Below are 24670 nucleotides of genomic sequence, written 5' to 3'. Positions count from 1 at the left end.
CTCTGCATATAAGTTAAATAAACAGGGTGACAATATACAGCCTTGACGTACTCCTTTTCCTATTTGGAACCAGTCTGTTGTTCCATGTCCAATTCTAACTGTTGCTTCCTGACCTGCATACAGATTCTCAAGAGGCAGGTCAGGTGGTCTGGTATTCCCATCTCTTTCAGAATTTTCCACAGTTTATTGTGATCCACACAGTCAAAGGCTTTGGCTTAGTCAATAAAGCAGAAATAGATGTTTTTCTGGAACTCTCTTGCTTTTTCCATGATCCAGCATATGTTGGCAAAATGATCTCTGGTTCCTCTGCCTTTTCTAAAACCAGCTTGAACATCAGGAAGTTCCCAGTTCACATATTGCTGAAGCCTGGCTTGGAGAATTTTGAGCATTACTTTACTAGCGTGTGAGATGAGTGCAATTGCGTGGTAGTTTGAGCATTCTTTGGCATTTGCCTCTCTTTGGGATTGGAATGAAAACTGACCTTTTCCAGTCCTGTGGCCACTGCTGAGTTTTCCAAATGTGCTGGCATATTGAGTGCAGCACTTTCACAGCATCATCTTTCAGGATTTGGAATAGCTCAACTGGAATTCCATCACCTCCACTAGCTTTGTCCCTAGTAATGCTTTCTAAGGCCCACTTGACTTCACATTCCAGGATGTCTGGCTCTAGGTCAGTGATCACACCATCATGATTATCTGGGTCATGAAGATCTTTTTTGTACAGTTCTTCTGTGTATTCTTGCCATCCATTCTTAATATTTTCTGCTTTTGTTAGGTCCATACCATTTCTGTCCTTTATCGAGCCCATCTTTGCATGAAATGTTCCCTTGGTATCTCTAATTTTCTTGAAGAGATCTCTAGTCTTTCCCATTCTGTTGTTTTCCCCTATTTCTTTGCATTGATTGCTGAAGAAGGCTTTCTTATCTCTTCTTGCTATTCTTTGGAACTCTGCATTCAGATGTTTATATCTTTCCTTTTCTCCATTGCTTTTCGCTTCTCTTCTTTTCACAGCTATTTGTAAGGCCTCCCCAGACAGCCATTTTGCTTTTTTGCATTTCTTTTCCATGGGGATGGTCTTGATCCCTGTCTCCTGTACAATGTCACGAACCTCATTCCATATTTCATCAGGCACTCTATCTATCAGATCTAGGCCCTTAAATCTATTTCTCACTTCCACTGTATAATCATAAGGGATTTGATTTAGGTCATACCTGAATGGTCTAGTGGTTTTCCCTACTTTCTTCAATTTAAATCTGAATTTGGCAATAAGGAGTTCATGGTCTGACCCACAGTCAGCTCCTGGTCTTGTTTTTGCTGACTGTATAGAGCTTCTCCATCTTTGGCTGCAAAGAATATAATCAATCTGATTTCGGTGTTGACCATCTGGTGATGTCCATGTATAGAGTCTTCTCTTGTGTTGTTGGAAGAGGGTGTTTGTTATGACTGGTGCATTTTCTTGGCAAAACTCTATTAGTCTTTGCCCTGCTTCATTCCGTATTCCAAGGCCAAATTTGCCTGTTACTCCAGGTGTTTCTTGATTTCCTACTTTTGCATTCCAGTCCCCTATAATGAAAAGGACATCTTTTTTGGGCGTTAGTTCTAAAAGATCTTGTAGGTCTTCATAGAACCGTTCAACTTTAGCTTCTTCAGCGTTACTGGTTGGAGCATAGACTTGGATTACTGTGATATTGAATGGTTCGCTTTGGAAACAAACAGAGATCATTTTGTCATTTTTGAGACTGCGTCCAAGTACTACATTTTGGACTCTTTTGTTGACCATGATGGCTACTCCATTTCTTATGAGGGATTCCTGCCTGCAGTAGTAGATATAATGGTCATCTGTATTAAATCACCCATTCCAGTCCATTTCAGTTCTCTGATTCCTAGAATGTCGACATTCACTCTTGCCATCTCTTGTTTGACCACTTCCAATTTGCCTTGATTCATGGACCTGACATTCCATATAAGTATTTGCCTTGATCCATGGACCTGACATATATATACGTATATATACTTATATATACCTGCAGATAAAAAGTCCAAAATTTAACATTGGCATTTTTCATTCATTGAGTGTTTTGTTAATTCTTTGTTCCTAACCCACAAAGAGTAAGAGCAGCTTATACTCACCAGCCCTAAAATATAAATTCATAAAATGCAGCCTGAATTCTCTTTCCCTATAATCACATAACAAACAAAAAAACTTTATGCATGTAAATCTCAACCTGCATTTTTTCAGTTATCACATTATTTAATATTAATTTTCCAATGAGAAGGCAGACCATGACTCAGCACTCATACAGCTACATGCCCTCACCTCATCTCCCCCAATTTACACCTCCAGTGGTGCTCTCCATCTTCCACCACCTTTCTTACTACCATTTATAGTTCTCAGTTCTTCCTTTGGCAAGACAAATCAACTCCCACTTCCTACTTGCCTTCTAAATTATCTTACTCTGCACAAACACACTCACATCTTTTAGCACTTTCAAGATGGATTTCAAAATCCATGTTCTTCTGTGATGAGTTTATAAGTATACCCTTAATGTTTTACTCTCAATAATGATTATTTCATCTTTCCATCTTCGTTGTCATTCATCTCACAGTAACACTTTCCTCCAAACTTTTCCCAAAGGATGGCACAGTGTCTTCTACTTTATCCTCTATCCCAGTTTCTCACTTGCATATCGCTGTTTCACAATCCCACTCAAATAACCTCTTAACTTCTGGAATTCCCAGCCTCTGCAACGACTTCCAATCAATTATCTACTAGGTCAAATTATCCTCTCCACCATAGTTCTGTGAATATTCTCATGATCCCAAAATTCACGTAGGCCTCCGCAATGCTCAACAGCCTTCACTACTACCTGGTTCCTGTGCTAAAACAGCTTTCTCAATCTGAATCACAGTTGCTGCTGACATTGTCTCCTAGTCCTTCAGCCTTTTGCATTGTTAGTGAGACCTCACTTTCTGACCCTAATTTACTTTATAAGCAGTGATTTCAGACATTTTCACTAGCCTGGAAGAATTCCAAATTTTTAAAAACTTTCCATTGTTTCTGTACTGCCAATATAGGATCTACTCTATTTCTCTGCAACAGTTACAAGACCACTACTGACTTCTGCTGGAATCAGTCATTTGCTCTTGTGAAAAATCTGAATTACCCCACAATGGACACCAACAACTCTTAGGTATTCCTAGATGAGGCCCATAATGACATAAGCTATGAAGACAAACAATGTCCTCTCAGCCTCGAGCTCACATTTCATCAATTTAAACATACTCTTCTACCTGCCATCCCCACTGAAACTGTCATGAATAGGGTCTCAGAAACTCAGAGATTATCATAAAAATGTAACCCGCATTTCTACCTTGAATCACTTCTATAACATATTCTATATCTGGATGCCCTTTTACCTTTTTGTGTACTGAAATCATCCTGAAGGTAGGGTTTCAAATCTTGCATTTTTTTCTTCCACAGCATCATATTATGCAATATATTGTTATTTTGTGGAAAAAGTTCTTTGTTAAAATGTACTAAATTCATACACATGATATTTTTAAAGGTAAGAGTCATGTAAAACTTCCTGAGGCTTTCATAAGTTATTATAGCAAAATATATAATAATCATTAATTAAAATGAATACTAAAGGGAAGCTACAGAAATATAGAACCTCAAGGACATCTAGAGATCATTTATACAAAGTTCTTTCTGAGCTAAGCCACAACTTAGAGTTGCTGAGGGCTCTACTTAAGGTGATCCCATCCGGAGATCACTAAGTTCATTACACTGTGTTTGTACATGATTTTTATTATACTAATAAAGCGATAACATGTATATGCTTATATAGGATACATATTGTTGATATAATTAATGAGTATAGTACACTTAGGTGCTAATTATCTCTCAAAATAACAATAAAATAATTGTAGTCATAATTTCAGATTTTTCTTCAAAAATCACTTAATAAGCCCCTCCATGTCCCTCATGTTATATTAGCTGTTATCCTGATTCTATCACTGTTCTCTAATTCAAATTTTCTGTGATAGTCATTTTAATTTATAGATTATAAAATCAAAATCCAGAAAGATTAGAAATGTGATACATATATCGCCTGTTAGTAGCAGGATTAAAACTCAAAACTAGGTTTAAAGATGCAAAATTTAGTAATATTTCCTCTAAAATAAACCAGAGCTGTTTTTACTTCATTTGTATCACAGGTCCAGTCAAATGAGTTGATTATTTGTTGTTAAGTCTTGATCAATGCATTTTATCAATGAGAAAATGTAGTCTACTACACTAGACATTGCTTTATGTACTTTATTTGCTTCAAGTAATGCATTTTATTTACTTCAAGTAATGCATTAAAGTTAAAAGGAGCAGTTTATGACATTTACATTTCAGAATTCAAAAATAATGATAACTTTTTATTTTATAATCTAAAATAATAGATCTTTGCCTGCCTACAAGGTATCAATTTAGCAGAGTAGGCAGGGCTATGAAAGACGGAAAGAAGTAATGGTAATTTTATCCCTACGCAGCAGTGTTCACGTATAGTTTTCTGCCTTTATAATCTTCAGTTCCAGGCTCTTTATTCTGCTTGGAGATTTTTATGTGATTTCTCCATTGCAAAATCCCCAACTCTGAGAAATACTAAGAACCACAAAATTATATGATCCAAGGATTATAACCTAGCACTTTGCTGTCTTCATTCCTCTTCTTTCCCCCGCCCACCCCAGATCCTTGTCATGCTTTCTTACTTAGTCTCTAGTATAGGTTGTTGAGACTCATCGCTTACCAAGTAACTCTAGGCAAGTCACTGGAATTGCTGACTATTATCAGTCCTCTAATTAAACTAAGTAAGCTTCATCATGCAGGGTGCATGCAGTATTTATTTGTCAAGTTCAATTCCTGGCATAAAGTAGAGTGGTAATATTGGTTATTTCCCAGTATTTATTATTGCATTAGCATTAGGATCACCTGTCAGATTATTACAAATGCAAAGTTTAGAGAGATCACTTTAGATCTACTGAATCAAAATCTATATTTTTACAAGATCCATAGGTTATTAATCAAGATATTTCAGCTTGAGACAATTGGTCAAAAACAATCATGGAGGTCCAGTTCCTATGAACAGTTGACAGGTCTAAAAATGGGTGTGATCCTGGCCAATGAGAAATAATAGGAATAAGCCATGTTATTTCCAGAAAGATATCCTCACTTCTAGAGAAAGCACAGTGGGTCCTCTTCTTTTTCTCAATGTCATGAATAAAATGATGAGGATGTCACATTAAGGAGAAAAACAGAATCAGGTTCTTGATTATGTATCTAAATGGTGCCCGAAGCTTCTCACCCAAGTCTGCCCACTCTCACCCCGTGGATGTAATACCATTTAATAAATCCTCACTTTACTCTCTTGAGAAAAATTTTAAAAATTTTAAAATGAAATGATGTCAACAGTTCTTATAGCCCCCCTATTTCTGGATTTCCTGTTAATGATATAACACATTTGGTTCTCTGTTACTTTCAGCTTGAAATCCTAAAGGTTAATATGCTATGGTTAAAATATGGAATAGTTTACTTCAGTCTCTCTTTTCAAAACTTGAGGAATAAAATTAATCCGATTTAATTTTAAATTAAATAATGTGGTACATAGAACACTTGCAGAGATTATTTCACTCTACTGACATGAAGAAAAATTAAATTACATTTATTGCTTTCTTTTTCACTACCTTTCATAATGATATGTGTCTCCTCCATCCTCTTAAGAGCTGGAAAAAGGGCAAGTGATTGTTTTTCTATGTTTTGCATTTAAATTCCTATAGAATAATATTTAGGGGACTGCATATAATTTTTCAATACCAGTGCTCTTTACAAAACTAATCTGTTTAAATTTACCCACTAAAATTAAGGTTGATGTGAATCAGTGAATCATATAACAATCCAGCCAAGGACCTGAGGATTTCTTCCTGGGACTTGTCTGCCATATGAATTTTTTTTTTCTTTCTCATAGATATCATAGAGATAAAGCTATCATCAGCAGCATTATTATTGAACAATTAAATCAAAGAATTTTAGAAACATGAAAGAGTATCACGACAAACAAAGATTTAGACATTTATAAATTTAAAAAACTAGAAAAAAATTGTTACTATTTTGAGAAAAGCACTCATTTATATCCATTATAAATCATACTGACTTCAGTAGATTAAACAATAAGGAAATAATGTTCCTTTAGGAGAAATTACACTAAAATTATAATCCTAAGTTCACCACCCATTTACTATATGGCAATGAAAAGACTGAACAAGGTAAATGATATTTGACACAGGAAAAAAGGATGCAAATATTGTAATTCTGACATAAGGCAGGAAATGTGCTGGAAAATCAGGAACATTAGCCAAGCTTAACAAAAAATAAAGTCAGTTATCAAACACGAAAATGAATTTTAACCTAAGAAGCAAAGGCATCTTTGCGATGTGAGGACAAGGCGATCAATATGAGGAACCACACAAAGAGGTCATGAGTAAATAGACAGAACTATAGGAGATGACTCCTATGGTCTAGTCTTGAAATGACTACTTATTAGCTTCACAATTTCTCATTACTTCTCAAGTCTCTGCCTTTTCATCTAAAAATGGGGACATCAATTTTGTAAAGGTTTATTCAACAGAGATACTGAGAATAATAGGTGAGATAACTGTGTAAAAGTTCTAACTGCAAATTCTAATAATAGCAATATTATGAAGATAAAACAATATCTAAGTGAATAATATATTTGATAATTGTGATGCTCTTTTAATGTATCAACCTGACAAGGCTACAGTCCCAAGTTATTCAATTAAAACATTAACTAATTATTTGTCTCTACTAAGGTATTTTGTAGATGGGATTAAAGTCCATAACCAACCAACATTAGGTAAGCGAGAATATCCTAGATAATCTTACTTAAGAGTAGATCAGAGGCCTCCCTGAGTAGAAGAAATTCCACCTATGAATAGCAACTTTAGTCTGTGGCTGAGTATTCCAGTCTGCCCTCTGCAAGTGCTTGACTTATAGACTTTAACTTGCCTACCCAGGTTCCACAATCACATAAAACAATTCCTTGCAACAATAAAGCTATCAAAGACGACTGAAGGCATATCAAAAGGATTCAGGAGCCAACCACCAGCAAAAAGTGGTATGATTTGAGTTTAAAAAAACAGTAGCAATTGCAGTACATTGAAGTCCATTAAATATGTATAAATCCATGAGTTCATAATAATAAAAAGAAAAAAGAAGAATCTGTCATCTTTGATGATGATAGGAACCAACCAATTATACTGAAAACCAATAATTAAAGAAAGAGTTGAGAAGCTACCATCCCTTTCTTTAAATGAACTGTGTCATTGTGTAGTCAAATAGTAGATGATGAGAAGCATGTCTTCATTAATTAAGCAAAACACAAAAGAAATAATAAAACCAGAATATCATAACTGACAACCTCCAGGAATGAATATAGGCATTAAGCACCAATTGGTATCAGGATTGAAAAAAAAAAAAAAAAGAAATGAGACGTTTTGTGCCTCTGGTAATCACACTATGTACCACCTCTAGTACTGCCAGAGAATTAAACCTGAATCTAGATCTGGCTGCCAATTTTCAGGAAATTCAAAGGAACATGAACTGAAGAGGACATTTGTATGCAATCAGTAGAATGCAGACTGTGTGAAAACTACAAGTCAAATGGCCTGGGTTGCTCAACAGATAAATTGGGAAGGAAAAAAGGGCACAGGAAAAATACAGAGATTAACAGGACTTTAAAAGATATATTTTTAAAAATAGACAAGATTAATCTATAGTGTCTAAGGAGAGTATATATATGACAAAAACCATAAGAAAAACAAAGGCTAAAAGTCATGATAATTACTATTTATAGGGGTAGGGAGATGACTCAGTTGTGTCTGAGATGGAGAACTTGAAAAGAGCCTCTAGGACGGCTGGTAGTCTTTTTCATGATCTGTGTGGTGGGTATCTTATAAAACTTCACTGAGTCATAGTTTTCACTTCTTGTGAGGTTTCTCTATGTTTAATTCTAAAATAAAATAATTTTATAAATATTAGATATTTAAATCAGACTGCTTTTCATTAAGAGACCCAGCCCACTGCCAGAGCCCCATACTGTAACACTGGTCACAGGAGCTCAGTTAAAAGTTGTAACGTGCTTGACATGACACACCTGAGAAACACACTGAAAGGAATCTTCTGCCAGCAGTAGGAGAGTGTATCACTCTTGTACAGAAAGAGCAGTCAATTGTTACTTATCGATATTGATAAGAAGAAATCCTTGAGCTTCTACACTGCCAGGCTTTTACAGATATGTTCGAGGAATAAAGAAGACAAACAATATTCCACACATTATTCATATATAGTCAATTGTGTAATCTGCAGACAACAAATTCAGAGTTTATGAATAATCAAAGAAAGAAAAGAATGCGTTATAACTTTGAGGAACTGAACTTTTGATGGTAGAAAGCCACACAAAGCCAACCAAAATGACCTCAGGAATATTTAGCAATTCTAAAAATTAAATATGATTACACTTTCTGATGGTCTTTGTTACATACATATATACACCCAAAATGGAAAGGGTAAAAGATAAACATAATCCATGATACTTGGTCAGTGATTTTACTTCAAGACCAATGATTATAATTCTTTACATGAAGTCAAGAGGGAAGATATAACGCCATGAACTCAAATAAATCAATGTCCTAAGGAAAAACAGGACTGACAAGAATCATAGCTATTAGCTACCAAATAGATCATGGTCTTTTAAGTGGAGTAGAATTAATTGTAAATCAAACTGGAGAAGGAAATGGCAACCCACTCCAGTATTCTTGCCTGGAGAATTCCATGGACAGAGGAGCCTAGCAGGGTATAGTCCATGGGGTCGCAAAGAGTCAGACATGACTGAGTGACTAACACTTCACTTCAATACTTAAATAGGATAAACAGAGAAAAATAGAATTAAGCAGCAGGGTAGTGATCATCTATCAGTTTACATGGAGTCAGGAAAGTACAATAGACATGTCTGATACTCTTCTCTAATGCTAGTCCTGCTCTGTGAGCCACAGGATACAGGAGGCAAGGTGGGTAGCACCAACAGCCTTTTCTTAGATGAACTCTCCTAAGTGAAATGAGGCACACCCAGAGATTTAATTTGGCCACAAGCTTCAGACTGTCTTGGTAAGCTTTTTTGAGGCTAAAAAGAGTGAAAAGGAATGAAAACGTTTCCCCATTTTTCACTTCTATTTAGGAAAACTCACATGCAATTATCAAGGTAGAAGGGGAAACAAGTAAATGATTGGGTCGAACAGGCAAATTAATTCCCAGACAGAAAATGAGAAAACAAATTCACAGACTGTCAAAAATAAATGCTTAAGGCAATTTAAAAACCTTTATTACTCTATAATATTCTAGTAATCTGTCTTTATTATTTCACTCACATCCTCCCAAACTCTTTCACCTGGTATCAACCTGATCCAAACTCAAGTCTTCTTTCATGGGTCCTTCTCGTTCTCTCCTCACATTTTTTTTCAAAATTCAATGGCACAGTCCAATCCTAGGCTCTCACTACGCGATATCTGTAGTGCCAGCAGTAGTTTCTTTCTTGCTTTTGTCCCCACCATGGCCTTGTCCCATCTCTTCCATAAACTGTATTTACCTCTACTTCCCATTGTGAACCTTCCACTGTAAGAAGATTCATCTCTTGATATTTCCACCCAATACACACACACACACACACACTAAACTGCAGTGATGAGCATGCCCACTTAATCCTTGCTTATCCATGTCCTGTATGTCTTTCAGTGTGTGTGTGCTCAGTTGCTCAGTCCTGTTTCCAATCCCATTGACTGTAACCCTCCAGGCTCCTCTGTCCAGGGGATTTTCCAGACAAGAAGACTAGAATGGGTTGCCATTTCCCCTCCAGGGAATCTTCCCAACACAGGGATTGAAACTGCATCTCCTGCTTTTGCCCTTTAAAGACTCAATGAAATTTTCCTTAATGATTTCATTAAACTTACTCCAATCTTTGGAGTGCTCTCTCAACTCTGAAATAGCACAGGACTTAGATTCCATATGATCTCTTACTCAGTTATACCAGTATCTCTCAGGGCTGAAAGGAGCTTTAAAAAGTATTCAGGCTCATGCTTAAATGTCCTCGACATCTCTAGCAAATGCTTATCCAGATTATGCTTGGCTACTTTCACTAATTGTTAATTTTACTGCCTCCTACAGTAGCTCATTCTAGGTTTCAACAGCCCTGCAATTACAATGGTCTTCCTTATAATCAGCTTATATCTCTCACCAAATAGCTTGAAACCACTGGTTATTACTGTACTTTAGTATCTATAAAAAAAAAAAACAAATTAAATGCCTCTTCTGTGTCCCTAGTATTCTACTATTTGAAGAAATGTATCCATTCTCCCAGTCTCAAGATAACAATGTACCTTTAGCAATTCTGACATAATTTCTCTGACTTTACTAATGGTTCTGGTAATTATATACTGCTTTTTGTTATTCTAATATTTCAGATATGTGTCAGCCACAGGGCCAATAATCTATAAAATGTCAGAACTTTCACCAAGATAATGTCAGAACTATCACCAAATCCAGACATTAGTACAATTTCACCATATTTCATTCCTTTCTCCCCCTATCCCCATGGTACGCAATGTGAATTAATCACATGTTAAATATTTAATCAGTTTGGCTTTGAAATAGTCCTCTCAAATTCCTTCTCAATTAATTGCCCACTATAAACTGTATGTTTCTAGGAATAGATTAATTTCTTCCAAGATTTTCCATTTATTATGACAAATGAAAAATTACCAGATTTTTTTTTCTCAGAAAGAAATAGTTTCAGGGATAGTAAAATTCCATGTGTAAATTAAGTATGATACAGGCACTTTTTATCATAGTATAAATAGACATATATTTATACTATAAGAAAATATTATAGCATGGCAGCATCAAGAAGAGCTTTGTAAGCAACAATCAAGTTGGCATTTGAAACATCATGGTGATATATTTCACCAGATAAAATTTCTGTACTTTCAAATTATTCATTTTTTTAAATCACACTTCTAATTTCCAGTGCTATGTGACGATGTTCACATGCCACATAGGAACAAGACTACATTTGCCCGGACAGATAAAACACTATGTGGCCAGAAGTTTCACAGCAACCATTTTCAATAACCTCAGCTGACAACAGTTGGTACCGCAAAAGGTCAGCCTCTCGCTGGTTGTTTTTTAGAGCAATTTGCATCTCATTGTACTAATTCTACTCTCAATCTATTGCTTAAATTATCCATTGCTGCAGAAGGAATGACATTTCCTTTGGCTGAGAAACTAGCTGTATCACACTACATTAGCAGTGATGAGCCTCACCAAGGGCAAAGAGATGGCTGGCTTGCCTGTTTTGGCAGCCCCACTCAGAAGGCACACTGCCAGCACCTGGGGAGATTACTGACAGATTGGCCCAATTGCCACTGCTTTCATGGCAGTCTGCATAGGATTACCCGTCACACGTTAAACAGCCCCATTTCAATTCACCAAAACAAATGGTGCCACCAAATCTCCCCACACAATTCCCTGCTTTCAGTAACTTTGCTGGTGCATTTTCTCTGTCCAACCAAACGATGCGTGCCCACCGAGCTCTGTAATGATGGATGGAGTCATTAGCATTTTAGTTTCTACACTGAACCTGAGGCCAAAGCATATGGCCTGACAGATGTTCCAGCAATGGGCTGTATTTGATTTGCCATGTAGGTGTCCACTTACACACTGGACTTGCAAGAAAGAATACTCATTTATAAGTTACAGTCCAACCCCTGTTTCAACTCTTTCACATCCTTAAATGTTATAATATGTTCTGATAACAGAATACTCAGAACATGCTTTAGTCTATACATTGGTTTACAGTGACAATTAAAAATTACTTTTGAACCTAATCAAATGGTTTCAAACAGATAAAATGGACACAAATGCAGGTAAGGTTTGTAGGCTATTGCCATCTACAGCTTGATTAGTACTGCCAGTGATTTGGTTATTAGATAAAATGTTTCATATACTCACTTTTTCCTCATTCATGGCTTATTAAGGTAAACTACATACAGTGAACTGGTTAAACCTTAAGTTTTGACAAATGTATATGTACCCATAGACACAAAACCCCAACAAAGCCATATAACGCTTACATTATCTCAAAAAGTTTTCCTGCTCATTCCCAGTTGATCCTCACCCTCTACAGTCAAATACTATTCTGACTTCTATCATGATAGATTAATATCGTCCATTCTGGAACATAATATAAATAAAGACATACATGACATGCAGTCTTGTGTGTCTCTTGTCTTTCTGAAAACATAACGTTGCTCAGCTTCATATACACTGGTGCATATATCGGTGGTGCACTCTTTCTCATTGATGAGTAGCATGAATGAACCACGAATTGTTAATTCATTCTCCACTTAATGAGCATTTGGGTTCTTCACATTACTGGTTATATAATGAATAAAGCTGTTATACATGTTCTTCCACAAATCTTTTTGTGAACATGTGCTTTTATTTCTCTTATGTAAATACTTGGAACTACTGTGTCATGTTATTATTTCCTTACATATTCACGTTTTCCTGCCATCACTTTATCTATTATCCATGTTATTGGATTGTGATAAAATAAACAGGACATGACTATAATTTTTAACCCACAAACATGTATAACCTATTTTTGTATCTTTCCTGTGAAAAAATTATCTGATGCCTCTCAGGAATATAACCACCCATTTTTATTATTTTATTTTATTGTACATTAAAATTTCACTTGTGATCTTGTTTCTCATAATCTGGATTTTACCATAAGCCTTTAGTGACGATCCACAAATTCTTTACCACTTGGGGTTTCTCAGGAACACAAAGTAGGCATAGTTCTAAAACTTGTTGCACACATTTAAAAAAGCTATTTATATAGGAAAAACTGAAAGTTATAAGCTGTAAAGGAAGTGGTATTCACATCTAGAATGAAAGCAACTTCACCGAGCTTTACGAAAGAAAAGGAATTTGAAAGTTCTCTAGGAGCAACTAAAGATTTTATCCTAATTCCCTTATCCAACGTCAATGAACTGCATAACATACTTTTAAAAATGATGTTCTATAAAGCCCCATGATTTCACCAGATTTATAGCTTGCTGACACTCAGTGGACTTTCAAAAACATTCATCCATATTGCTTCATGCATCAGTAGTTCAGTCAGCATGTACAAGGAGGTTAATTTGGCTTCTATATCTTGTCATTGTTTTCCAAATTGCTGGAGTGAATGACCTACTTCTAAGACTAATATTATAGCTGAGACAGTGCAGGAAAGAACCACATTAAAGACACAGCAAAACCACTATGATATGCCTTATGGATTATCCCAGATTATCTCAGGTAACTCATTGCATCTTCTTTTTGTGCTCCATTTTTTACCTAATTGGTATGTCGTTTTAAACAATAAAATGACTGAAATAGCAATTGTAAGCTAATTTTAAAAATAAAATATGAGATCTACAGGATTAAAAAATGGAGAGAAGTTATTCTCTACATGTATTTGTATACATAAGTGAAAGTGAAGTCACTCAGTCATGTCCAACTCTTTGCAACCCCATTGACTGTAGCCTACCAGGTTACTCCGTCCATGGAATTTTCCAGGCAAAAATACTGGTGTGGGTTGCCATTTCCTTTTCCAGGAGATCTTCCCAACCTAGGGATTGAACCTGGGTCTCCTGCATTGCAGGCAGATGCTTTACCGTCTGAGCCACCAGGAAAGTAAAGAAAGTGAAGTCACTCAGTCGTGTCCAACTCTTTGGGACCCCATGCACTGTAGTCTACAAGGCTCCTCCGTCCATAGAATTTTCCAGGTAAGAATACTGGAGTGGGTTGCCATTTCCTTCTCCAGGAGATCTTCCTGACCCAGGGATTGAATCTGGGCCTCCTGCATTGTAGGCAGACGCTTTACCGTCTGAGCCACCAAGGGAAGTCCTTGTATACATAAAACTACCTTAAATATCGTATCAGTGCTATCACCTCCCAGCGCCACCATGGTTGGAGTTCTCTTTGACTGGAATGGAAAGAGGAAAGAGAAATGAGGAGTGTTTGTAAATCATCGCTTGACTTCCTCATAGACTTACAGTGGCCTTCTGCACTCAGAATCAGATTTGGAGTTCTTGAAAGGCACAACCAATCTGGTAACATGGACCACAGCCTTGTCTAACTCAACAAAACTATGAGCCATGCTGTGTAGGGCCACCCAAGATGGGCGGGTCATGGTGGAGAGTTCTGACAAAACGTGGTCCACTGGAGAAGGGAATGGCAAACCACTTCAGTATTCTTGCCATAAGAACCTCATGAACAGTATGGAAAAGCAAAAAGATAGGACACTGAAAGACAAACTCCCCAGGTCAGTAGGTGCTGAATATGCTACTGGATATCAGTGGAGAAATAACTCCAGAAAGAACGAAGAGATGGAACCAAAGCAAAAACAACACCCAGTTGTGGATATGACTGGTGATGGGAGCAAAGTTCGATGCTGTAAAGAGCAATACTGTATAGGAACCTGAAATTTTAGGTCTATGAATAAAGGTAAATTGGAAGAGGTCAAACAGGAGATGGCAAGAGTGAAATCAACACTTTAGGAATCAGCAAACTAAAATGGACTGGAATGGGTGAACTTAACTCAGATGGCCGTTATATCTATTATTGTGGGCAAGAATCCCTTAGAAGAAATGGAGTAGCCATCATAGTCAACAAAAGAGTCCGAAATGCAGTATTTGGATGCAATCTCATAAACAATAGAATGATTGCTGTTCGTTTACAGGGCAAACCATTCAGTATCACAGTAATCCAAGTCTATGCCCCAACCAATACTGCTGAAGCTGAAGTTGAACGGTTCTATGAAGACCTACAAAACCTTCTAGAACTAACATCCAAAAAAGATATCCTTTTCATAAAGGGGATTGGAATGCAAAAGTAGGAAGTCAAGAAACACCTGGAGTAACAGGCAAATTTGGCCTTGGAGTACAGAATGAAGGAGGGCAAAGGCTAATAGAGATTTGCCAAGAGAATGCACTGGCCATACCCTCTTCCAACAACACAAAAGAAGACTCTACACATGGACCTCACCAGATGGTCAATACTGAAATCAGATTGATTATATTCTTTGCAGCCAAAGATGGAGAAGCACTACACAGTCAGCAAAAACAAGACCAGGAGCTGACTGTGGCTCAGATCATGAACTCCTTACTACCAAATTCAGACTTAAATTGAAGAAAGTGGTGATAACCACTAGACCATTCAGGTATGACCTAAATCAAATCCCTTATATTTATACAGTGAAAGTAACAAATAAGATTCAAGGGAATAGCTCTGATAGACAGAGTGCCTGAAGAAATATGAACAGAGGTTCGTGACATTGTACAGGAGGCAGTGATAAAGACGATCCCCATGAAAAACAAATGCAAAAAAACCCAAAATGGTTGTCTGAGGAGGCCTTACAAATAGCTATGAAAAGAGAAGGGAAAGGCAAAGGAGAAAAGGAAAGATATACCCATTTGAATGCAGAGTTGCAAAGAACAGCAAGAACTGAACTGAACTGATCATGTATTCATGGCAGTTGTTGTGTATCATTTTTCATTTAAAAGTAGAAAATTGGAAGCTTTTCTAGTTTTTGTTCTTTTACCCCATATTCAAACATTTAACAACTGCAGCTCAATATATTATATGGTATGGGCTTTCTAGGCAGTGCAGTGGAGGCTGTGCTAAGAATCTGCCTGCCAATGTGAGAGATGCAAGAGACATGGGTTCCATCCCTGGGTCGGGAAGATCCCTTGGAGTAGGAGATGGCAACCCACTTCAGTGTTCTTGCCAGGAAATTTCCACGGACAGAGGAACCTGGCAGGCTACAGTCTAGGGGTCACAAAGAGTCAGACATACTGAGCAACAGAGCAAGCACACACGTTACATAATATAGATGATTTGGAGGACACAATAAGTTGATGGCTGACTTTTTTTAACCCTGACCATGACAGTTATACTATAGCTACTCCATTATTCCATTAATTTGCAACAGAATGCAAAGGCCTTTCTTCTGAGTCATTTCAGACATTCATAGCAGTCAGCAGAGACTCTAAGCAGAATTGTTCTCACAATGATATTTAACTTAAGGCATGGTTTTTTCCCCATGGAGAGAGAAATGGCGACCCACTCCAGTACAATTCCACGGACGGAGGAGCCTCCTAGGCTACAATCCATGCGGTCGCAAAGAATCAGACACAACTGAGCAACTTCAATTTCATTTCCACTGTTTTCCCCATACGAAACTAATAACTTAAAAATTTTACATTGCTTCTTCAAACAACAACAGAAAAACAAATGATTAAGACCATGTTTCAGACTATCAAAAATAATATAAAGACCTGGTTTTCATCTTATGGTTGAAAGTGATTTTGATCTCTATCCACATCTCCTTTTATAGATAACTGAGGCCTGGAAGAGCTTAATGAATTCTCTAAGCACACACGATTAACTGGGTTATAAGAATTAAAGAGTTAGAATTAAGAACTGGGCCTCCCGACCTTAAAAAGTTTTTCTACATCAAGCAAAAATAACTTGACATCTGTTTCTATGTGTTGGGTGTAGATTCACTGTGGAATCAAGTTTCTTCCTCCTTTATTATGATTCTACTACTTTTGCAAAAGATGGATCATTTTTTTAAAAATCATTGGCCACTTTTTGATGCACTTACTCTATACAGATACAGATATCAATTATATGTATACATCTACAATTTTATCTCTACAGTTCAATCTTGTTTATTTGAAAACATTCCTAAACTAGGCAATTCATAATTTTCAATATATCTTAAATACAGAGAATGATTTGAGAGAATAAGTTAAGGTAATTTAACTGGTCTATTATTGAAAAAGGCAGAAAAGCTTTTTCATGAATAAGTATATAAACTACTGTAGAATTGGGCAATGTCAAAATAGACAAGAAATGCACAAATTCACCTTGGAAAATGTAAAGAGAAAGAAGAGAAAAGAGAAAGTCGAATAGAAATCAAACAGTATTTTTATCTTTCATCTTTATTTGAAAAAGGACAAGAAGAAAATTTATTAAAACTATAACGAAATGAGTCAATCTAAAAAATAATAAATGAGAAGTATTTTTACTGCAACCCACTCAGACCAGGAGGGCCAGAAAGTCTTTGTTGCCACAAGGCAACTGGTACAAAGTATACAAAACCCTTTTTATTTCAATGTCACATTAAATCCTGGAGCATAAAACCAGGGGCAGACTACAGAGTTTCTGGTTCTCCAAGACAAGAGTATACAGATCACAATTAAAATCAAATGCCAAGAATACTCCTAACTAAATGAAAAACAATTAGCAAAATAATTAGAAAATATATCTAAACACATTCTTAACACTATTTAGGCTGAGAGAGAAAGTAAGAAGGATTGTGATTTGATGTTTAGATAATAAAACAGGTTGCACATTATATAGTACACTCTACAGGAAGAATTATCTCATACTTCAGTATCTGTGGGGGAAATTAGCATAATCACAAGGTTAAAAAAAAGGAGAGACTTTATTTCCTTTACACATATTCAGGATGCTATCCTAATACCCACATATCAAATAAATGACAAAAGTGATAATTAGATTTATATGAAATACATCTGTTATTAACATTAGAGTGGATGTGTGAATTGAATGAAAAAACACATTTATAACACCCAGTACAACACCAGGCATTATACTAGGTATGATTTTCATAATTATTTCTTATAATCATTACTCCAACCTCCCGCAACCCTCAACACTAATGTTACCTCAACACTAATGATGACTCACAACACTAATATTACCTCTCTAAAGGTATCATAAAATAAAGCCTGATGTCTATGTTCAAGAAAGTAAGCTAATGATTTTCCTTTTTGGTCTCTACTGACATTCTCAGGAATTTAAAATTCTAACTAATTAAATCCCTTTCCTCATTCTGATGCAAATAGAATTAAATAATAATAACAATAATAAAGGTTCTCAGAGGAAATTACTTACATTCTAGCTTCAAATATTTAGATCAACAATCATCAGTCCTGAGTCCAGCCTCAAGGCTTTAGAACTGCTGCTCTTAGCTCCTCCCACCAATCTCTGCCCCAGGATTGACAGATAACTCTCTGAAGGCATGGCACATTCCTTAGTCACTGTTTTCTCACAGATTCTTTTAAAGTTCTTTATATGCACCATTTACATTTCCCCAACAGGTATGCTAAACTGCTATTCACTATATACCATTTACTGCAAATTTAATATGTGCACAGCAAACATCTTGTCCTCGGGTCTGTGATTAACCCCTACACAAAAACATCCTGAAAATACTTTAGTTGGCTCTCTTCCAATTCACATTTCCAGAAACATTCCCAAAGGCTTTTTAAAACACTTTTGAAAAAATTTATCAGAGTATGACAGTTCCTACTTAAGGACTATGCTCTTGTAAGCTGAGCTTTCAAAATAGTAAATATTAAATTTTAGGTTTTTTTCCCCTATTTTTGAATGACTCTAGAAAAATTGTTTTTACAGTTTGGACATAACATTAGAGAATCATTAGGTTTCACAAGGAACTAACCCAAACACTTATTAATTATACACTGTTATTCATATCCCAAAACTGGATCGGAAATTAATCTGTAGCCAATTAAATTAAACCTACAGGAAAGACAACCTGTCCCACCCATATACTCACTACACTCCATCCTCCCATGACCACCTCACAATACAAGGGAAAATGATTTGTGATTTTTTTTTTTAATCAAGTGTACTCTTTAGCTCAGCTGCCAGTGTGGCCTTACCTGCAGCCATAACTTGTTATGCACAGCATCTCTCCCTGTAGCAATACACTGAAAAGTAGCATTCTGTCCTGCATTGACCTCTACGTCCCCCAGACGGAGGAAATGAGGAGATTTATCTGTGAAGGCAAGAAAAAATTATTTTCTTTCACATGAAGAAAACACGCCTTGTTATTTTTTCCCAACAGAGTAATGTTGTTAATACTTTTACAGCTTTGGCCAAGACTAATGTCATATGGAAGTTTTCTCAGTGCTGAAAGACAACGCTGCATCTCTCAGTGTCAGTTCTCTTTAGCTCAGTAGCTCTATTGCGTATTTCACCATAATTGATAGAGCAATTCTATACAGAATGAGCACCCAACAATTACTGCTTGAGGACCCCGGCAGATGGTTGCATACAGGTGACAATAAAAGTTACGTATCAAAGCAAGCAAAAGAGATCAAACAGGCACAAAGCATGGCATAATAGAAAGATATAGTGAAAACATAGAATGATAGCTCAAAACTGGACATATACATGGCCATTGAACTATTAAATCACACTTGAAGTGCTTAACGCTTTCTTTCCCTTTTTTAAAACTTTCAATAACTGCTGCATAATCCTCTGGTACTTCAAAGAACAAGGGACTGTTCTTCCTTCTCTCAAACAGAGTATTAATTTAACTGTTGTTAAATCCACTTCCTATTGCTTTATGGTCCTAAGAAAATTACCTGAAAGAAATATTAGACCAACAAAACACTAATGACTGCAATCAAAATATACATGAGTTATATGACTGTCAAACAAGCATTCTCTTATAATTACCTTTTAAAGCTGAAGTTATGTACGTTTTCAACTGAAAGGAACTATAAACAGGAAAAGCTAATCCTCAGTGAGTAAAGACAGAGCATGGAGGACCATATCACAATGAAACTACTGTTGTGCTCAATTTAAATATTTTTTAAAAATTTGGTTAACTCGTGAAAGTCGTTCTTCAATATCTTCTTTCAAAAGACATGAAAATGAACAATAGATGGAAACATGGTTCTCATATATGAATGGACTGAAAGAGTTTAGTAAGCCAACTTGAACTTTGAGTGAGATAATTTTGTTCCCCTTTTTCTTAGATTACATCAGATGTATTTGACTACATGTATTTCTTAGGATACACCACAATCATTTAACTCTTGCCTGCTTCATCTTTCCCTAGGGCCTCATCTCAGTAGGTGCTTCAAAAAAGCAATGCTTGCACTAGAACACAAGCTAGAACAGTGTTCATGACTTGGGAACAAAAGACCAGCAGCATTAGTATCTCCTGAGAACAATGAAAACCAAAGGAGGGCCCAGGCAACCTATGATTTTTGCCACATCCTGGTGGCAATTCTGATGCACACCAGAGTTTGACAACCAATTAGCAGGAGTATTAGCCCTGGCCTCTGGCAATGGCAGCCTTTGTGCATGCTGCTTACAAATTATTAGAGAATTTCCATCAGGAGGATTACTGAACAGATCACCTAGAATTCATGGGCCCTAAAAAATGCTGCTGTTGGGAGATATAGCTGAAGTATGAACTGCTTTATGTCTGGCTCTACTGAATGTGTGCAATAATTGTCTTTCAGGGTATGTGATGTAAACACAAATTTAGTTCCCCCGTCTGAAGACCAACTAACGTGCATCTAAGGACACATCAAATGATGTGTAAATAAATTTAGTTTCTTGTTTTGTATGCTTTCTATTGTCTTGTTGTTTATTATGAATTAGCTAGATACTTACTATGACATGAAAAAATTAGTCCTAAATTAAGAATAAGATGAATTAATTCATTTTCTTCATTTCATTCCAAATTTCAACTTAGATCACATAAGTTAATAAAGCTTCTTTTTTATTTTCTTTTCACTGAACTCTGATTTGTTATTCTTTGTTTTCCTAGGCAATTTAATAAAGTCAAAAGATGGAATGAGTCCCTTGATTTTTATTTTCTTCTGTCAAAAATAACATCAACTACATAAATTGAAGATCTAATTAGCTTTGTTAGGAGATTCATGAATGAGGCAACATTTTATCTATCAACTGGAAGACAGATCCAAGGGGTTATACAAATGGAAAGTTTTTACAAGAAGGGTGGGACAAGGGAGCTATTAACAGAAAGAAAAGAAATTATTATTTATTTTTCTTCTTGAAGAAGAAAAGGAACAGCAAGAGTTTTATGATTCAGATCACCTCTTCTTCCTCTGGGGCATAGAGAAGGATCACAGGACAAATTTTCTTACTGGTACTTGACCATAAAATCAAGACAAGTCAATTAGGATTAAGTTTTTGGAAGAGGCTGAAACTGTAATTAGATCAGGTATAAATTTAGGTTTGGTATCATGGAATTTTAGCATGAGTGATACCATTTTGAGACTGTGGTTTTCTTTTGAACATTAATTGAACAATTAAAAGAATCTTTTAACATGTGCACAAGTCTGAAAAACATTTGGTTCAAAAACTCTAGAAATACCTCAGTGATCTTTTTAAACTGAACAGAAAACTAGGAAGAACAACAACAAAAGAGATAGCAATGACCAAGGATAAACAATCAACAGTCACTACCAATATAAGACAAGTCTTGAAAGGAGGCAGAAAAATACAATTTTTATCACAACCTACCACAAGGATAACTCAGGACTTGGATGTCATCAATGGCAATATAACCACTTCTCCCTCCTGAGACTTCAGCTTCAAATATTACCTGTCAGGAAGAAACAGAAAACATTTACAACAATCATTTTTAAGGAATTTTCACAGTGAAGGAAGAATAGCTGTAACACACTTAAGAAAATTAAAATTTAATTTTTGTCCTATAAAGATTAAAATGGTGTCTGTACAGGAAAACAAAATATTTTTTGAAGAACAATTAAATAACTCTCAATTTTTTTAAGTCAAATATCATTGATTTCCTGAATGGGCAATATATAGGCAGATATAAAAAATCCATTATCCCTAAATTTTCCCATACTGACTTTTTCCATTTTTTTAATTTATTTCACATACATTGAGCATCAACTTGAAGCAGAATGCTAAACCAGCTAAGATATCAACTGATCTAAGCTTTTAAATACAGTAGTTGAATTTTCAACGAAAGAGGTCATTAGATAGAAATTATGCCAGGTAAGAGCAACCACATAAAATAGAAACCAAATGAACATAATCTGTATGGCTAGTAAAACTCAAGACAGAAGAGAACTAGGCATGGAAGACTTTGAATACCACGGGAGTGAAGACAAGGTGTATATCCTGTAAATGGTTAATCAATTTTAAAATATATATATGTATGTATTAATAAATATTTTAATAAATATATTTTTAAAAATCAGTGTTCAAATATAAGCTCATGTTATAGAATGTTGTTATAGTCAACAATAGAACTTACTTAATAGACTTTCCCTTAACCTTAATAACGTGTGCTGTTACTTCTCAAGAGAAAATAGATTTAGCATGCCATGTTTCAACATTTTATTTTATGATGGGCTCCTTTATTTATGGAGATACATGGGTCATCATAGAAGTATTTTGCAAAATATTTTAGGAAACACATTGGAAATTGATGTTTAAAATAGGAATAAAATACAATCAAATTGGTCTACTAGAAATATATTTGCTTCAAAGTTGAAGGATGGCCCCAAAGAAAGACTGGAAACCAAAAGATTCTAGTAGCAGTGAAAATAGAAAGATGAGATGAAAAAGGAAAGATAAATAATGCTAAGGAAATATTAAAAAATAGAAAATATTAATTCATTAGTTGTAGAGAAATAATAGGACAATTCTGATTTCTGGCTTGGGTCCCTAGGGACTGTACTGCACTATATTGTCTATTGACAAGAAGGAGGAAATTTTCCCTTCTATCCTTCCTGAGCTGTTGTGTCTGGACTAATAATAAAATAGGCACAAGACCGATTAACAAGAGAAAGAGATCAAACTTTAATCGTGTACAGGGAGACCTCATAGAAATGGGACCTAAGAAATGGCCAAAGCAGGGAGCTTTTATGCTTTCTGGACAAAGAAACACTAAATTTGTGGGAAGTGACAGGGCAATGAAACTTTGTGCACAATTAGTGAAGAACCTAAACAGAGTTTGGACCTGGGGCAGTAAATCAGAGGAGTAACATGTTTGTTCACACAGGTTTTTCAGCTTCAAAGTCTCTACCTCCGGTGTTAAGGGTGTCTTTCTACACCCAGAGGCAGGGGGTACAGCTTTCACATGAGAGACTCACTCTCTGCTTTCAGGGAGATGGAAAGGACGGTCAGAGTAGCCCTCTTGCATTGGCCATTGTTAAGTAACTTCAATTCAAAATAATCAGTATATCATTAAGGCATAATTGGGGCAGCCTACCCCATATCCCAACATTATCAGGATCCCTAGCTAGAACATGTGATGCAGAAAAAGGTACAGATTTGAGGAAGAAGATAACTAAGTACATTGCAGACATAATAGATTCGCTAAGCCTAAAATGCATATGGAGTAAATGCTTAGGCAATAACTACAGATATATCTCAGAGTGAAGAAATAAAGTTAGAATAAAGTTATAGATTTGAAAGTCATCATCATGGCAGTGAGTAAGCTATAGATTTGAAAGTTAAAGGTGAATAATATGGCATAGGAAGATAAAGAGGAGTAAACCACTGAAATGGAAGGCAATATGACAGCCAGCAGAAGTAAGGTCAGCAAAGTACATTTCAGACCTAACAGTCGAGGAAGGAAGAGAAGGATCAGGAGGTTTCAGGCAGGTCAACACTCCCACCAAAAGGATTAAAAAAAGCCAAATAAATTATAACAACTATAATTTTAAAACATCAGATATCTGCATAGACAACGGCATCCAAAGGGGCACAAATGTTTAAGTACAGGATCTCTCCAGTGTGATGCCAGGATTCTCGTTTCTCATGGGAATATTTGTCAATTCTGGAATCAGGCTGTCGTTCTAGGACAGACTTAAGACCTCTATGGGAGAAAGTGAAAACACGAAGCTTGCAGTAACAGCACAAAAAGAGAACAATAAACTAGAAATTTGAGAGTCTGAATAAACAGATGAGGGCTTCCCAGGTGGCTCTAGTGGGACAGAACATTTCTGCCACTGCAAGAGACTTAAAAGATGTGGGTTCGATCCCTGAATAGGGAAGATTCCCAAGAGAAGGGCATGCAACCCACCCAGTATTCTTGCCTGGAGAACCCCATGAACAGGGGAGGCTGGCTGGCTACAGGCAATAGTGCCACAGAGTCAGACAAGACTGAAGACTTAGCATGCAAGCACAGGTCACGGCAAAAAGCACGAAACACAGGAGAGAGCTCAAGGAAAACTAAAAAAGAATCAATTAAAGTTAGCCATTAAGAGTCTTCTGGTAATGTTTGAGACAGATAGTATTACTGAAGTGGAGGGGAATTTTTACTGAGTACTTACTATGCTCAATAGATAAACCTTAGATAATCATGATGGTGTGATCACTGACCTAGAGCCAGACATCCTGGAATGTGAAGTCAAGTGGGCCTTAGAAAGCATCACTACTAACAAAGGTAGTGGAGGTGATGGAATTTCAGTTGAGTTATTTCAAATCCTGAAAGATGATGCTGTGAAAGTGCTGCACTCAATCTGCCAGCAAATTTGGAAAACTCAGTAGTGGCCACAGGACTGGAAAAGGTCAGTGTTCATTCCAATCCCAAAGAAAGGCAATGCCAAAGAATGCTCAAACTACCGCACAATTGCACTCATCTCACATG

General features: G+C 36.2%; 1 protein-coding gene across 2 annotated transcripts in view; it reads right to left on the bottom strand.

The window, feature by feature from the left end:
- PTPRK (protein tyrosine phosphatase, receptor type, K) overlaps positions 1–24670 on the bottom strand; it is a 618790-nt gene that overhangs the window by 276716 nt on the left and 317404 nt on the right. For both annotated transcript variants that reach the window (XM_010834647.1, XM_010834648.1), the window contains exons 4-5: positions 21565–21646; positions 18939–19054 (exon numbers count right to left, since the gene is read on the bottom strand). In XM_010834647.1, coding sequence (XP_010832949.1) covers positions 18939–19054; positions 21565–21646 — 198 coding nt within the window. The remainder of the gene's footprint in view (positions 1–18938; positions 19055–21564; positions 21647–24670) is intronic.

This window comes from Bison bison, unplaced genomic scaffold, assembly GCF_000754665.1.
Source record: "Bison bison bison isolate TAMUID 2011002044 unplaced genomic scaffold, Bison_UMD1.0 scf7180017864035, whole genome shotgun sequence".
Lineage (NCBI taxonomy): Eukaryota > Metazoa > Chordata > Mammalia > Artiodactyla > Bovidae > Bison > Bison bison.
This window is presented reverse-complemented; position numbering and strand designations above follow the sequence as displayed.